Genomic DNA, 17,105 nt, shown 5'->3' on the forward strand with positions numbered 1-17,105 from the left:
CCTTTGTTTCGGACTCCTGCGCTTCAGCCCAAGGACTCTATTTATTATGTCCTACAGATTACGTCATTCGCTTACTGAGCTTCATGATACAACGTAGCTTATTTATTTTACCACGTCACTCGTTCACGATAAACGTCATGGATAGACACTCGTATGGACGTTCAGAGCCTCGTATGTGTATTTATAGGTCGGTCCTTATTTATTCAAAAAGCTTTCTCATGTGTTCGCCACATTCGCCATTGACACCATGCCACGGACGGTAAAGAACATTTTCTGGGCTGCCTGAGGGCGGTAATGTAGGGTCCCTGATGGGCGTCGGCGAAGATCCGGGGATGTTTATGAACGGGTGCGGTAGCATCCGAACAAGGAGAATTCCTCTACGTAGCATGCAAACGTAGTACCTTAGTGTTGGACTTCCGAGGTAGCAAATCGAACACGGAAATGATGGGGCTTAGTCTGGAATTGCGGCAAAAGGTGGGCTCAGAGTCGGAGATCAGGTACGTCGTGTGCCTTATGTATGTCTCGGATCCACGCTTCACGCCGAGTGAGTGCGGACGGAAGACATACAAATAAGAATTATTGCCTGTGAAAGGATACATTAGCTCTGGCAGTCGAGTCACAGCTTCCATTGACATCAGGTGAACTCTGGAGAGGTTATGAGCATCCATATCAAAGACGTTTCGAATTGGGTACTCTCAGTTAATTGTCATTGTATACTATCGAGACGGAAATCCGAGAAGCGCGCGGGGGGGTAGGCGTACGCTTATAATTAAGATGAAGAGGGAGAATATGTTCATCGTTCAACGCTATGCTGGGAAGCTAATATATGCACCATACATGCCGTTATGGAAAATAGTAAACATGTCGAGCAGAGCCCAGCCGAGTCACCTCCGCGCCCGTTGTGACTGCAGACTCTCGTTCTAAGGTGGAATATGTTATATCGATATTTTTATCAACAAATTGTCGGAGGGAAAGGATACATCGCTGCCTTGGGTCAAGGCCCTCATAGTGAACATAGGAAATGCGAGCATGGATAATGCGGACGTCCTCGAGACACTCGACCATCACAGAACACAGTAAAGCATTTCCTAAAAGAGGTACTTCAAACGTTCATGCCCCAGCGTACACATGACTGCCAATCGTCTCAGCTGTACCTCACTGTTGAGATCAACATTAGCGAGACATGGACGCTCGAGAATGTTTTGCGTACTACGCCAAGTATTTCTTCCTTCCGTGCTAGCCTCGTACCTTGGCTCCTAGCCTGCCTTCTGGACCTCCGCGTGCCTAATTGCCAACAACGGGCGGAAGCAAAACGAGACACAACCTGAATCGGGAACAGGATGGAGGAGGGATCGGGCGCACGAGGCGGTGCGATTTTGCTTCCGCTCTAGCGCCGTCCGCTACCGATCGCGACAATCCCGCGGGTGCCCGCCCCATTGGTCACTACATGACCGCCACCTCACGAGAATAAGCGCCCATGAGCACCTCTATGTCTGATATCGAAACTAGACGAGTGCGACGGGTACGCATGGGTGAAAGGTAAGGGATAACAGTGAGAATAAGCATAGTTTTTCACTGCTTCAAAAATATCTACCGTCGAAATAAGCGGTATGCAGGAGACATGAATGATCTGGAAAGAACGCAGGGCAGCCATGCCACCGCGGAGGAATGTTTACATCGACGAGTTTGAGGAGTGATGACGACTCGGATTACCACTCCAAATCACAAGAGCTGAAACATCGCTTCTCCCAGTCATGCCGAGACACACTTCATCCAAGCAAAACTAAAGGGCCAACGATGACCGATATGAACGCTTCTTGGCTCACCTGAGCAGGACCATGCCTCGCCTTCCAGTTCTCCTTGATATCTCGTTATAAAAACTTGCTCCATTAACCACATGCCCTCCGGCATCTTGATAGGCAGTTTTCCTCCACCACCGCGCAGTCTGAATCTTCGATCGCTTGCCCGACGACGAGGCAGCCCACGATCGTGTATTTCTTCGGGAGGGGCAAGTGAGGAGAGGTGGCATTAGCTGTCATTGTTGTTGTGACAGTCGTGACAGCCATGATAGCGGAACCGTTCATGATCGTGTGAGAGGAGGTGCTGTCACGAGTGGTAAGTAGGTAACAGGCAAGGTGCCAAACTCGACATTCAACAAATCCTAGACCTCTGCAGATTTGTACATCACCTGGGCTTTGTCAGATATAACAGAGTGACGCCAACGAGAATAATAGGTGACAGAGGAAGATAAGATAGAACGAGTTAGAGGTAGCATGTCAAAGAAGAATGGTAATGGCTAAGGAAGGGATGACGTACAAGACACCGTCCGACCTGTCCGAGCATGATCACACCACCGGCGTTGCTCAACCTCGACTAAAGACGTGGACCCACGATCTAAAATACGAACGGCCGGTTGGCCAACAAGCATCAATGTCGACTGGCCAGCTCTGTCGACTGCCCACTTGGAGCGAGAGCATAGCACTTACATCCAACGTCCCTCTCGCCCTTCTCCCAAAACCTCCCCTCCGCCAGCCCCACATCCACTGGCACCAAATAAAGTTTAATTCGTCGTAAAAAGGAAAACGTGCTCCTAGAGGACTTACCTCTGTGGCCCCGTCCTAGAGTCAAATTGTGCCTATGCTTTGCTTCTGTCTGTCAACGATAGGCACGAACTTTCACTTCCACCAAGGTGATCACAGACATTCAATGATCACGTTCTGGAGCACAGTATGTGATGACACCGGGATCATAGATAAGGAAGTCGAACGGGCGAGCAAGCTAAGACCAAGTATACGGAAAATATTCTCTGGAGTAGGGATGAGAGAGCAAGGCTGTGTCGGTGGGTCTGGTACGTTCTCAGGCTCTGAACAAGTAGCAGGTGCGGCCTATAGCATCGTACAAGTTCGGTACAATCGTCACAGTTCGTCGAGCAGAGAGGTAAGTAGTAAATGAACCAAAATGTAGAAGAAATTCGTCTGGTCGAGTTGAAGTTGTGCGCAAGTCGCACGAGCGACGAGAACGATGACGTCACAGCTGTAGAGTTTGCGGACTTTGCCGGTGGCAACTTTGTGGCAACCTTCCTCCCGGGAAGGGTCTCGAGCCTAAAAAAAAGGTTGGGCAAAGGTAGTGTTTTTGAGCACACTCACGAGGCCGAGAATAAAATATGTCCATGATAAAGAATGTAGTGGACAAAAGCGCATTTTTGAGCGGCTTTGGAGCCCCATTGCTCCCAGGAAAAGCCGATAAGTACTTCCGTTTCATCAAGACTACGGTTCACGCAGAATATCACTGAGCATAAGAGAGTGACAACACTCGATTTAAAACAATTATAAATAATAACAATGGCTACAAGGATGCCATGCAAACCATAAATACTCAACAGAACAGACCCGCGGATCAAAAGCAACACTGAAAACCTAAGGAAAGGATCACCCAAAACACCAAAGGAATGTCTTTAAATGAGCGGGATAAATTTGACTAACGCAATGAAGGGGAGACAAAGAAATATTGAGCACCGCGCAAAGATCCACGAGTACTCTAAGCAGCAGTCGTGACGGGGACCGCTGTGTTCATCGTCACAGAGCCCGAGGCCGTCGCCCAAACGGAGGTGGTGTTCCAAACAGAGACGGTAGTGGAAGCAGAAGCAGACGCCGTCGCCGTAATGGAGGTGGCGTTCCAAACAGGGACGGTGGTAGAAGCGGATACCGTAGCGGACGTGATGGGGCTAACGGAGTTCTTGTCGATGAAAAGAGCAGCAACCGCGTTGGGGAGGAAGGAGAAAGGAGGATTGACGGGACCGGTGAGAGTGGCGGAGGGAGAGGGAAGAACGACTGAGGTAAGGCCGGTCGCAGCGGCGGAAGCGCATGAACCGTTGTCGGTCCAGTCACCAGAAGCGCCGCCTATCGAATGAAATCAAAATGAGCATCCGAGAAGAGATAAAATAAGAGCACAAGAAAGAACACTCACCGGGTACATCGGCCTCGCTATAGTACTTCGCAGTCCAGAGGTGGCCATTGTAAGTCACCTTGGAACCGCCGGGGTATGCAAGGGAGGAACTCCAAGCGGACACCCCACTGCAGCCATGGCCACTGGATCCAGTGCTACTGGTAGTCGGCGAACTGGTGGTGGGAGATCCTCCGCCACCGCCACCTCCACCGCTGATGGGGAACGCTGAGCCACGGACGGTCTTGATCCAGGTCGCGTCAGCGTGTGGGTATTGCCACACACTAACACCGGCATTCTGCCAGTAAGGTTTTGAACTTAGATTACAATATTCTCGACGGCAAAGGAGGTTAAAAACGAGACTTACCCATCCAGAGTTCTTCGCCTGAGCAACACAGGTGGCGAGCGTGGAAGGATTGATGTAGCCTTGTCCTGAATGTAACGTTTAGAGTACAACAGGGGAATATGTAGTATGACGAGACGTACCGTTGGTCGCATCAGCAGTGGTGGCAGGCTTTCCAATGACAAGCTTGTTCAACGGGACGCCATTGGCCTCGATCTGGAAGACGGAAGTCTGGGGCCAGCTTGAGGAAGAGGAGGTCAAGAGACCATTGCACTAGTCGAGTAATGGGATCAGACTATATTATGGTGCAAGGTTAGGAGCAAATATACCGTGGTGTATTCAGAAGCACCCTCTGCGTGGAAGATAGTCGAGCGGTATCAGTCGCGCGATCACAAAACGAAGCTGACCTTATACTCACGGTTATAGAACTAAGTTCATATATGAGCAACGAGATAAATGGAGACAAAACAGGGAACATACCTGAACGTTGTACCAATCTATCAGGTTGCCGACGCTCTTGTCGATTTTTAGGTACCCTTTGGAGGAAAATAAATCAGGTATGCTCGCGCAGTAGGACAGAAACGACACAAACCTCCACCACCCCACCTGTTCGGCTCAAACCACGGTGCCAAAGGCGCATGGGTGACGATGTATTTGCCTTGAGGGAGCTTAGAGCGGACAGTCTGGGTGAAAGTGATCAGCCAGTTCTCGGCGCTGCCTGTACCGCCATTGAAGGCATCGAGATCTTCGTAGTCGATGTCGAGACCTGGATCAAGGAAGGGATCGTGAGGTGTCTGATTTTTATGGACGATATGAACGAGCATAATGTACCATCGACGTTGTGGTCCAAGACCCATTGGCCCATGCTATTACCGAGGGAAGTCGCAGATTCACCGCCAGTAGTCGCTGGGAATGTTTCACGTCAGCCGTGTCGACAGATAATATACACAAAACCTGAACTCACGGTGCTCTGTGCTCCCAAAAGCAGACGCAACAAGAGCGATACCGGCCGCGTTGTACTGCGACCTGATAGTGCTACGCTGGACGGGAGTGAGAAGCTCCCACTCCTTGACCTGATCAGCGCCCCCGGAAGAGAGCAAGAAGCTCATAGCACTATAATGGACGAAGACGGTTAGGTTCCGCTCCACAAGACGGCGAGGAAATTCCACCTACAAGACGTTGAAGCCGTTGATCGAAGCCGTAGGTGGAGGGCCAGTCTCGCCGGAAATAAATGCATCCCTATATTCGAAGTCAGAGCATAAGCTGGGGGTCTCTGTAGACGCGAGGAGAAAAGACTGACTGATAAGCAACAAAACGAGGAGCACCGGTAACCAAGCGGCGAGTGAGATTGTGTGTATCAGCGTGAGCCCCGGACGGAGCTGCCGCGACACTGTTGATCACAACAAGGGTGCTTAGAAGTGCAGCCAAACGCTTGAAAGACGAAGAGAGCATGTCGACGACAGTTGGAAGGAAAGTGGTGCTATGTGGTAGCTGGAGAAGGAACTCGCTGTAGAGCAAGAGCTTGAGGGATACAATGGCCAGACTCCCTCGAGTTTATATAGTAGTCCCACCACTGGCAGAGACCGTCCTCGACGGCCTAGGCTAGCTACCCATCGTGCAGACGTACAGCTTTCCATCAGGTGAATTCTGCTCCCGAGGCGCAGAAGACGCAATCGTTGACCAGGCTGGGTAGTTGGGCATACAAATCTCATGAAAAGGCGCACACCACCACACCCCCATATCGTACAGACGCCGCACGCGATTGGATTCCTACAGCCAAGGTGCCCGCTGCGGTTGGGCTCAGCATTCGTGGCGTTTAATCTGAGGCATTTGCTGCCTCTTTCGCAACTATAGACAGGATGAGATTATATTTTGCCTCAAGGGAAAAAATCGGTGAGCCAAGGAAACACCTTCTGCATTCATTCGCTGCTCGGACTCGGAATATCTGCACAACGAATGGCATAGCGTGAAGACAAAAGCGAATAACGAGGCGGTTTTGCAACTGCTTTCACAATTGCACTTCGAAATCTTTCACGCGCGCCTAATGTCAACTCTGCTGACCAGACAGAACTCTTCGATTTCTGAGTTGGGGCGCGCATATGCGCACACGATCAGCAGTGCATTGTAGCTGCGTGGAAGAATAACCTAACTGTTTCAAGCCTTCCACGGTTGGAAGCATGCTTTGTTTAATACATCTGTGTCAATATTTGGCGCTGCAGATTTCTCCTTGTCTAGAGTCGTGGAAGTAGCTATGCCAATATCATCGCAGAACGTGATCAACCACATATGGTCGTTTGAACGGGCTTCCGAAGATGGTACGATTCGAAAGTGGTTGTCGTGGTCTATAGACGGTGTCCTAGTCGGTACCGAGTCGACAGGGCCCTCGTGAGCGCGCTCAAACGACGCACATAGTACAACGGCGTACCAAACTAGGAAGGTGGGTCATCCCTTTGGAGCCATGTCGACAGCGCCTGCACCCGCCACAAAGTCTGAACAGCACCTAAACCGCCATATAAGGCCCACTGATATCTCGAGGTGCGGCGCGAAGAGAGCGGTGGAACGACTCGGAGCGGGCGCTGATGCTCTCGGTCAAAGCATGTCTCCGAAAGGAGGTACTGTATTGAGCAACGCTTCTAGAGCGCTTTATGTCCGCTCATTCCGTCTGTTTGAACAGATGGAATATTCGCCGCCATACCAAAAGTTGGTGTCAAGCTGGACATCGCCCCGATCTCCCAATTGACCACGAGGTGCAAGCAGAGAAGTCTCTGAACCATCAAAAACGAGCGAGACGTGGGCACGATTTGTGGCGTAGAGTTTAGATGTACGTGCCACTTTTTGGACGATGCTGTATGGCTTGGTAGCGGTCCGGACTGTTTCACTTTCGCTGCTCTGAGCTCTGTCACCGTGTTTTTATGAGTAGTGCACATGGTACGCATGAGACGGTACGATCACGTCCCAATACGCCATCGTCAGTGGCAGCTTTCTTGGCGGTCGATGCTCTTTCTGCTAACGTTGCTCCTCCCACGTAGCATGGTGATGCAGTCACGTCACCCCAAGGTAGACGGTTCCCCCTAGCGAGACGGATTCGCACATCAAGACGAAGACTACGTGTCTGCTCGTTATGGTCAGTGTCTCGCTGAGGGGCACCGTCGCACCTGGGGCGACCTGACTGTAGTTAGAGCATGAGCCTTCGCCTACAATCGATGAACGGTCGCCAAATACTAATCATGAGAGAAGGCTCGACGGTACGACCACGCTCCAATACGCCATCGTGAACTGCAGCTTTATTGGCGGTCTATGCACTTTCTGCTCACGCAGCTCATTCCACGTAGCATCGTGATGCTCAGAGCATGCGCCCGTCAACCATAGTGACAGAGGTGAAATATGTATCTTCACCTACGGACCATCAAAGACTAAGCTATCTTTCGAATAGCGCGACGTTCAAAGTCTAGAACGAATAAATCCACAAGAAATGAGCAGACGTAGTTCCGGATGTGGACAAGGGAACTCAGCCGTTTGCTTCGAGAAGGCTAACGTTGCTCCTTCCACCTAGCATCGTGGTAGTTAGAGAATATTATCAAGCTTAAGAAAAGGGTCGACGTCGACCATACGATCACGTTCCAATACGCCATCGTGAGCGACAGCGTTCTCGTCGGCCCTGCTATGCGCTTTCTGCTAACGTCGCTCCGTCCACGCAGCATCGTGACAGCCAAAGCATGCGCCCATCAAACAAAGTGACAGCGGTAAAAAGGTCATCTTCACCTACGCTCGACAAACGACCGTCAGATACTAGGCTAACAGATGGCGGAGAGTCTAGAATGAATAAAACCACAGAAAAGGTCAGCAAACGTAGTTTTTGAGTCGAAAATAAGAGGACTCAGCCGTTTACTTCTAATAGGCGTGCTTCCGGATGGGCCACCCACCTCAGGTGCAAGAAGACGACGCAAAACCTCCACAGCACATCTCTACATTGAAAATTCGACACACATCGACGTTAGCATACATACACGCTTTATACCTTCGCACCGTCTCCACGCGCCACCGCCGAACTTAAAACTGCCATTCGCCAACCCACACCTCCCAAGATCTCCGCTCATTTCCCACTCCCACCCCCACCCCCACCAAACCTCGCCCTCAACTCCTTCCCAATCCTCGCATACTCCTCTAAACATTCCGGATTGCGGAGCGTAGCAGGATTGACGCTCGAGATCGGGGCGCCGTTGATTATCTGGCATCGGACGTGGATGAGATCGAGGGCGAGATGAGATGGATGAACGATGCAGGTCGTGAGTTGTAGGTTATTAACCGATTGTTGAACATGTAACGGGAAAAGGAAAGGAAGGAAAAGGAAAGAAAAAAGACGCACCTTCTTCACAGGAACCTCAACACGTTTCCCGTTCAGCGTGTGTGGTATATCCGAGACTTGAATGATCTTTTGCAAACAAAATCATGGCGGACGTATCAGCGTCTCCTCACTTCCACATCCACTTAAACTAAAAGGAAAATGAAAATCACCTCCGCAGGAACATGCCTCGCCGTCCTCATCCTCCTAATCTCTCCCCCCACAGCCCTCTTAAACTCCTCACTCACAACCTCCCCCTCCGGCATCTTCACGAACAGCACGACGCGCTCATCTACGATTGTCCCGGTTGCGTCTTTGAGAGCTTGCCCGACGACGAGACAGTCGGATATTGTGTGTTTCTTTGGCGGAGTGCTCGACGCGGGCTGAGGGGTGCGAGACGGAGGCTGAGGGGTGCGAGACGGAGGATGAGGGGTACGAGACGGAGGCTGAGGGGTGCGAGACGGAGGCTGAGGGGCGGGTGAATGTGGGTGGGGAGAGGTGGCGCTGGCCGTTGTCGTGGTGGCGGAACCGTTGGTCGTGGTCGTGGCGGAACCATTCGCAGTGGTCGTGGCCGTGGGAGGAGGTAGAGTAGCAGGCGAAGCACCGAATTCGACTTCTAGCACTTCATAAATCTCCGCAGAGCCGAATCGTACGCCACCCGGGTTTCTGTGTACGAGAGCGTCATGTTAGCATATGGTGAATCCAACGAAGGAGAATATGGAGATGAGACGGTTTGTGGAAGGTTGGATAGCGTAGAAGAAAGGATGGCGTTCGTAGAATAATATGACGGAACAGGTTCAAGGGAATGTGGAGAGGAATGAGAAACAAACGTACAACACCCCATCCGACCGTCCAAGCATGATCACGCCCCCCGCATTATCCATCCTCGATTTCGTGATAACGACATGATCTCCATGATCTACCCATCCCACCACCAAACAACCAACCCAATAAGTCAGTCCCATAGCCACCTCAAGCGATGCAAATAACCATTAAACGTAAACTCACACCAAACCCCCCTCTCGCCCTTCTCCCCACCCTCACCCTCACTCCGCATCTCCGGGAAATACGCATCCCTAAACCTCCCTTCCGCCCCCCTAACCTCCTCATCACTCGCCCCAAATCCAGCCAACGGCCAAAACCCCACCGGCATGCACGGAAACACCTTCTCACACACCAATTCTCCCGCCTCGTCCGGGGCCGCGCGGGTTCCGGTGGGGGTGTAGGCGCGGATGGCCATGCCGAGCATGCGGGTTTGGAGTTGGCCGCGGAAGACGGGGAGGGAGGTGTTCATTCCTTTGAAAGGTGAATAGGGAAGGATGTGCGAGGGGAGGGAGGGAGGGAGAGGGGAATGGAGGGAAGGAAGGAGGAGGGTCAGTATATGCGCGGTTTCAAGTATCGGAGGAGAGGGAGGGAGGAAGGGGGCGGAGAGGAGGAGTGAGATGTGGAACGTGTGTAAGACGCGGAGTGAACATTCGAAGAATGCAGTGGTCGGAAGAGAGGAGGACGGGCAGTGGACGGATAGAACGTAATGAGGAATTGAAGTGGCAAACGACCCAAGACCAAAACCGAAGCTTCTCATAAAACAGCACCTGACGCACCAGCGAACAACGAACAAATATCCGTCCCGCCCGTAATACTCGCCAACAACACATCCTTCTTTATCCCTGAATAGACAAAATCGAACTGGGAGGGCGCGAGCGGCGAGCCGGTGCTGTGGATCTGGCGGAGGGTGGAGAGGGAGTGGTGGGCGATGGGGCGGTAGGATTTCTGTTGTAGGTGGGTGGGAATGGGAGATTAGTACGTGGGATGTTGGACGTGGTTCAGTTGAGGAGGAAGGGTTGGGACGGTCGGGGGCAAGGGAGGATAGGGAGCGAGGAAGGGGGAGGGAATAACAGGGAAGGAATGATAGGAAGAGGGGAGAAAGAGAAGGATATGAAGAGGAGGGAGGAAGGGGATGGAGGAACGTGCGGGGATGGTCGCCGGTTGGTCGCCGGCGAAGGAAGTATGACGATGGAAGATAACGAAGGAATCATGCCGGCGAGGGAAGGGAGGATAGGCAAGGACGACAGGCTCTGTGTAGGTTACGAAAAAGAAGAACTCACAGCCAACCCATCCAAATACTTCGCACTCGTGCCAAAAATCGTAATACCCAGCTCATCGACCAGCCTCCAGAGATAACCCGGCTCTTTGAGGGGCGAACCGTCGTAGAGGACGAGGGTGGAGCCGGCGGAAAGACCGCCGATGAGGAAGTTCCACATCATCCATCCGCTATGTGGGTTTTCGGCGCCGTGATTGGATGGAAGAGGAGAGAGGGGAGGGAGGGGTTAGCGGAATGTATGGGAGATACTTATATGACGCGAGACAAATACACGGGTTGGAAGGAATTGAACAACGCACGTCGTCGTATAATAAAAGAAGACGTCCTGCGGCTTCAAATCCGCGCATATAACGAGCTCCTTCTTCGCCTGTATCAACATCCCCCCCGCCCGATGAACGATCGCTTTCGGTCTGCCTAGATGCGCATACATCCACTGCGTCAGCCATCACACACGCTTTCATACTAATAAGAAAGAAGCGGAAGGGTAGGAGGTGGCAGAGGCAGGGATAGGGGCAGGAAACGCAATGACGTACCGGTAGTCCCCGAACTAAACAAAACCCAAAGCGGCCAATCGAATCCCATCCTGCACCACTCAATCTCTCCCTCTCCCTCCCCCTTCCCATCCACATCCACCCTCCTCCCCAGCCCCTTCTCTCCCGCCTCCTTCCCCCTCCTCCGAAACTCTTCAAACCGCACGACATCATCATACCCCAGACTTTCGAGCGTAGGCAGGCCGGAGGTTAGGGAGGATGGAAGGGGCGATATGAGTATGACTGTGGGTCGAATTGGTGTAGGTTTCGACGTGGAGGAGGCAGAGGGGGAAATGGAGGAGGCTTGAAGACCAGAGAGTAGAGAAGCGAGCTTAGGAAGGTGTGGGTGCACCTTGGCATTATACACGACCGCATCGACCGCGAATATCACTTTCGGCTTGACCTGTTCGAATCTAGGACGTGGTCGTATGTTCGTGGGTTATATATAGACGTTATTGTAAGTCATATATAGAAGGTGGATGTACGAGTTTGGGAATCAGGTGGCAGAATGGGGAGGAAGGAAGGAGGGAAGGCGAGGATAGGGGCATAATAGGCGCCCAAGCTCAAGCCTAATAAGAAGGAGACGCACCGTTCGAGGACGCCGGACGGTCCAAAGTCTGCCGCTGCGCTGACCCAGATGCAACCTATCACATCACATCGCCCCATCAGCTCTCAAAATCTCGTATCCGAGTAGAGTAGAGTAGAGTAGCAGTCAACGAAGAACTCACCAATCGCCGCCGCAGCCAAACACGCCGCCACGTTCTCCTGCTCGCCACAACGTACCCGTCAGCCAACGCATTTCTCCCGTCCCGAACACGAAAAAGGAAGAGATCAAGAGAAGGAGAGATGGAGAAAGAGACGTACGATGCAATTCGACGAATACGACGCTACCCTATCTCCAGGCAGCAGCCCAAGCTCAAGCAGCCCCGACACGAGATCCGCGACGAGTGCGTAGAGCGCGGCGTAGGATACGCGACGGAGGGGCGGGGTGGGGAGTTGCGGGGTTGGTTCGACTGTGTCCGACGTTCAATGTCAGACTCAATTCCCGCACACGAAGGAATTACTGGCGGTGGTAGGGGGGACGTACGAGCTTCGATGAGAGCGATTTTGTTCTCGTCCCGACACCAGAGCATGTTTTCCGCCCAGTTCAGTTTCGCGTCTTTGAACCATGGAGGATTATCACATGGTTTCTTCGTCGTGTCGACGACGTGTGCTTTCCTTCCTCCTTGCCCCTTCCCTCCTGTTCCTGTTCCTGCTCCTGCTCCTTCACCGCCTTCTCCTGCATCGGAAGCGGCGCCCTTTTCGCCTATGATACCCGTCTCGTCCCATACGGCATCCCAAAACAAATCCACATGATCAATACTCCACTGATAGAGGTCTGCGTAGGTCTTTAGCGGAGGTTCGAGCTGGTGCCGAGCGTTAATGGAGCGGAGGAGGGCGTAGGTGCGTGTGGCTGAGGGATTTGGGGGAGTCCAGAGAGGTGGGGAGTCTACTCGATCCATGATCCTGTACTGGGAGCTTGACGATTGTACGCGAGAGAGAGAGATGAGCTGGCCGGAATGAATGAAGATACGACGACTGGAACAGACGCACTTGATTCAGAGGCAACAGGGTTAACAAGAGCGGAGTTATCCATCTACCTCCGACGCTGACGCCGTGCGGGATTCCTCCCTTTCCTCCCTTTCCTCCCTTTCCTCCCTTTCGTTCGCGAATTCGGATAGGGTGGGGTGAGACGATTGGGCCTTGTGATTGAGATGTGCTGGCGAGTTGCTTAGAGCGGTTGGTTGTGTTCACAGGGATTGAGTTGGTCGGAAGGCCGAATGTGAACTTTGGTGGAGAGGTTCTGAAGGGAAGCGCCGGAAGGACGGAAGGGTGGGTGGCGAGGAAGAATGTGTGGCGTGGCGTGCTACGGGTTTTGTTCGATTGTTGAAATTGTAGAGCTTCGAATGAGGATGTAACAAGTGGTACATGAGTGTAAAATACAGGACAAAATCGTAGGTTGAAGCTTTGAGTCGAGCTCAACGGTCTTGAGGGAGAGCGATGACGTCATACTGCGTTCAAAATTTGTTGCTAGTCGTGGCAACACAGGACATCTTTATTCACAACCGCCATCCTCGTCCCATCTTCATCTTCGTCCCATTATCATGCGCTTTCACTCTCTTCTTCACTGTGCCAGTACGGCTTATGTGGATTCAGGGCGCGCAGAATCACTCCTACAGGAAGAGCGGACTTTTTGACGAGGGTTCATATCGGAGACTCCCTCTTGCCTCTTGCAATCGTATGCGATGTTTATATTCCTAAGAGACTGCTAGCATCATGTAGATCCTTCCAGGATGTCTTGTTGCTCTGTGTAAATCGCGCTATCCGCTGCACAGGAAATCCTAGATACCCTCAGCTCTGGCAGCATCTAGGACGTCGCCTGAATCTCAATCGATTGTTCTCTACTATGCTCAACCGCACCTCTCTGGCCTTCAATCGATATCTTGCTTTACGCCTATATAACCCATCAAAGTCGCCGTCGCATCTCTTGTCTTGCTCGTATAGCCCGACCCAGCTCTCGTCAGTCCTCAGCCTCGTATATGGCTATGCTCTCTCATTCTATTCTTTTCATCGTCTATCTCTGCCCTTTTCGTCTTTGCTCCCCGCTCTCCATCTATGAACTTTATATCCTCTTTCGTTGCCTCTCCGCGCTCATCTGGTGTCTCCTGCTCCCATGAGCGCTTTGTCTGATAGCGGCTGAGGGACGTGAAAGTTCCTCGTCGCCAGTCTTTCTGCTATCTTCAGCTTAGTTATTCCTCTACGACAACTCATTATTGTTCACAAAAGTACAATCTCAGAGACGGGATTCGAGGTCCTACGGTGCCTTGCAGTCCGTCCCCCTCGTATCTTTTCCTCGTTTCTCTTCATCGCAGCCCAATCCGAACTATCTAATGCACCAGCTTTATAATAATACTTTCTCTCGATCGTTCTGGAACACCGTGTCTACTGAAAGTTGAGGGATTCGACTCTCACAACTACGTGTCTGTCTGTCTGGCCTCCTATCTGCAGCACAGGATCGTTATGACTGACGCTCGCTCGGGTTGGTGTATCAAGCAGGATGCGCTGTAGACAGGTACTTATAACAACTGCTACAACGTCAGCGTCAACCTTATTCCTTTCGAATGTCCTTACGAGTTTCCTGCTCCTTCATCTCCGAGGCAAACTCCAGCTTCAGCTGGGCTGGGTCAATACCTGACTCTGCCTCGATCACCATGAGTGCTTTCTAGTCTCTTCTGACCCGCACTACATATTTTCATTCTTTCGTTTCCTTATCATTATCTATCGCTCTTGCACTCGCACCCTCGGAGACGTACTCTGCACACGAGAAACGCCTGCTCTCTGCCGGCCAAACTTCCTTCCTTCAAGTTCCTGCCTCCAATTCTCCTTCTTCAAGCTCGTCTTTGTCTTTTTCGCCGTTCGTCCCGGTTCATTCCTCTAGAATCGAATCACGGCGTACGGTTCTCGCACGCTATATACTGAAGTCAAGCTAATAGTAGTACTAGGCAGACCTCTGCACAGCCAAAAGAGGCATTGAAGGCAAGTTTGGTGGATGTGTTGAGGTACACGAGAATGTGCGATATATCATGCTCTTTATTAGTCTCTAGTGCTTATTGATGTTTGTAAACGGACCATGTTTGCATCATCTCGCTCTGAAGCTGCCTTTGATCGTAGGCCATCACCGCTAGCCAGTATAGGTCTTGTCACCCCTACGATTGCCTTTGTCGGTTTCTCCACCTTGCCCGCGATCGCCATATGCACTCTGCCCTTTCCTTTCATCTGGTCTTGAAATTGTTGATCAGTTCTATGTGGACGCTGCCTCGGGAATAGGTGCGCCAAAGCCACTCAATCATTCCACGCCTTCGATGCTAACTGGACCGTCACAAACGGGCCACCGCAACCACAGATTTCACCCCTTGAACGCCAGCCTTCCATATCGACTTTACTAAGCTGGAAGATATCACTGCTCCCTCCGCCCTTCCTCTTCAAGCCTCCCCAACATACACGAATCCGATTTTTGAGTGATATCAACTTAGGCAAAAGGCGCAATCTGTACGAACTCTATATGGTACGTTCCCTTTGGTTATTTGTCGTCACAATATGTTGCGTACGATACACTGCTGGTTAAGACCCACTTCTCCTCTGCCAAGTTATTATGAGTAAGCTACGTGTTCTCGATGAGGGAAGCTGACAGATCCTTGTCGTTAGTCATGCTAGTGGTCCATGCTCGAAATGGATCTGCTGATCGTCCTTGTTGCGGTGTCCATTGCGCTCACAGCGGACGTACTTAACACTGATTTGTTTCCCAACATTTCACTTCAGATAGGCTTCCCATCATACTCCTGCACCCTCAAATCAGCTCGCATAGTCAAAACATGGTCAAAGTTGCAATCGCTGGCGGGTCTGGAAACATCGGTGCGAATATCGTTGATGCGTACGTCACCTAGACTCTCCATCGCCTCACTTCTTCTCCAACACTGCGATGTTATGCACATTGACGTGAAATTATAGCATCCTCGCGGCGGGAAAACACACCCCTATCATACTCTCTCGGTCGTCCAAGCCCATCGAATCGAAAGCCGAAGTTCGTGTGGTCGACTACTCGAACCACACCAGCCTCGTCTCCGCACTTGAAGGTATTCACACCGTCATCGTCACTCTCTTCACCGCGAATGCGACGGAAGCGGCTGGAAGCCAGCTCGCCCTCCTCAAGGCAGCGAAAGAAGTAGGCGTAAAGAGGTTTGCGCCGTCTGAGTGGGCCGCCAGAGTACGTTTGATATTTTCCGGTTCATTCATGAATGGTCCAAAATGCTCATTGTGATCGCTATTTGGTACGGTGTGTGCGAACAGGACAATACTACCTTCTACGTGTACCCTCCCAAGATCGAAGTCTGGGACGCTGTGAAGAGGTCTGGGCTAGAAGTGACGCGGTTCATTCCAGGGTGAGTTTACTATCCGTCCTAAGGCTCCCATTCATACGCCATGTCTATCATTTTACACCTATGCTGACCTCACACACTGTATCCGCACCAAAAGCATCTACATCAACATGTTCGCCGGTGGATCCAACCTGCCCACCGAAAGGGAAGCTGTCGCCCATTTCGAACCTGGAAAGCTGCTCCTCGATGTCCGTGCCGGAACCGTGTACATTCCAGGAGACGGTACGGAGAAGATGGCGTTTACCTCCGCTCAGGACACTGGGAAATTTGTCGCTGCGAGCCTGGATCTCGATAAGTGGGAGGACGAGAGTGGTATCGTGGGAGAGACGACGACGTGGAATGAGGTCATAGATGTCGCGGAGAAGATAACTGGGAAGAAGTTACAGAGGACTTACCTCAAGGAGGGTGATAGCGAGACGGCGAAGAAGTTGCTAGAGAGGGACTTCTATTCTTCGGTATCTTACCCTGCTGTCTCTTTTTTTTGCGTCGCTAACTAAGCCCACCTTTCCACGTCGTTTCACTATGATCTCCCTTCTGGGTATCCCGCGTGCACCAGCTCACCAAGTCCGTCGTCGCTGGCCACTGGGTCGTGGAACCGACCTTGAACAACAGACTACCCGACATCCACCCACTCACCGTTGAGCAATATCTTCGCAAGTACTGGGAGGGTGCAGACTGGTCAACCCCCGTTAGTGCCGTATGAATTGTGTAAACACGGTGACGTCCATGGTAATCGAATGTAGAGGTATGGTTTATGGTCTGGAAGTCTCGGATCGCCGTCTTTCAGATGAAATATAACTAGTATTCCGGGAACTCGACGGATGTGGCCCATCCAGGAGGGGTGCCACTCCGGCTGCTGGCTGGAATATCA

At 51.7% G+C, this 17,105-nt stretch overlaps 4 protein-coding genes across 4 annotated transcripts; 1 reads left to right on the forward strand and 3 right to left on the reverse strand.

The window, feature by feature from the left end:
* Nucleotides 1-3,537: 3,537 nt before the first annotated feature.
* On the reverse strand, nt 3,538-5,737 carry STEHIDRAFT_152300 (glycoside hydrolase; the record flags this gene model as incomplete). The annotated part of the gene is made up of 12 exons (XM_007299462.1): nt 3,538-3,899; nt 3,967-4,240; nt 4,310-4,374; nt 4,429-4,558; nt 4,615-4,637; nt 4,704-4,713; nt 4,766-4,821; nt 4,878-5,051; nt 5,117-5,191; nt 5,250-5,398; nt 5,459-5,524; nt 5,586-5,737. The coding sequence occupies 12 exons, from the start codon at nt 5,735-5,737 to the stop codon at nt 3,538-3,540; spliced, it is 1,536 nt and encodes a 511-aa protein (XP_007299524.1).
* Nucleotides 5,738-8,378: 2,641 nt separating this feature from the next.
* Nucleotides 8,379-12,760, reverse strand: STEHIDRAFT_127729 (acetoacetate-CoA ligase; the record flags this gene model as incomplete). Its single annotated transcript, XM_007299463.1, has 13 exons — nt 8,379-8,513; nt 8,652-8,717; nt 8,801-9,293; nt 9,462-9,546; nt 9,636-9,923; nt 10,229-10,397; nt 10,733-10,898; nt 11,028-11,142; nt 11,262-11,671; nt 11,848-11,902; nt 11,987-12,023; nt 12,123-12,271; nt 12,346-12,760. The coding sequence occupies 13 exons, from the start codon at nt 12,758-12,760 to the stop codon at nt 8,379-8,381; spliced, it is 2,583 nt and encodes an 860-aa protein (XP_007299525.1).
* Nucleotides 12,761-14,406: 1,646 nt separating this feature from the next.
* Nucleotides 14,407-15,074, reverse strand: STEHIDRAFT_107364 (uncharacterized protein; the record flags this gene model as incomplete). The annotated part of the gene is made up of 3 exons (XM_007299465.1): nt 14,407-14,495; nt 14,612-14,732; nt 14,928-15,074. 3 exons carry the CDS (start codon nt 15,072-15,074, stop codon nt 14,407-14,409), a joined length of 357 nt encoding a protein of 118 aa, XP_007299527.1.
* A 596-nt stretch (nt 15,075-15,670) lies between these two features.
* On the forward strand, nt 15,671-16,937 carry STEHIDRAFT_48467 (NAD-P-binding protein; the record flags this gene model as incomplete). The annotated part of the gene is made up of 5 exons (XM_007299200.1): nt 15,671-15,729; nt 15,807-16,062; nt 16,146-16,237; nt 16,332-16,704; nt 16,791-16,937. 5 exons carry the CDS (start codon nt 15,671-15,673, stop codon nt 16,935-16,937), a joined length of 927 nt encoding a protein of 308 aa, XP_007299262.1.
* Nucleotides 16,938-17,105: the final 168 nt, after the last annotated feature.

Source organism: Stereum hirsutum (assembly GCF_000264905.1).
Source record: "Stereum hirsutum FP-91666 SS1 unplaced genomic scaffold STEHIscaffold_2, whole genome shotgun sequence".
Taxonomy (NCBI): Eukaryota; Fungi; Basidiomycota; class Agaricomycetes; order Russulales; family Stereaceae; genus Stereum; species Stereum hirsutum.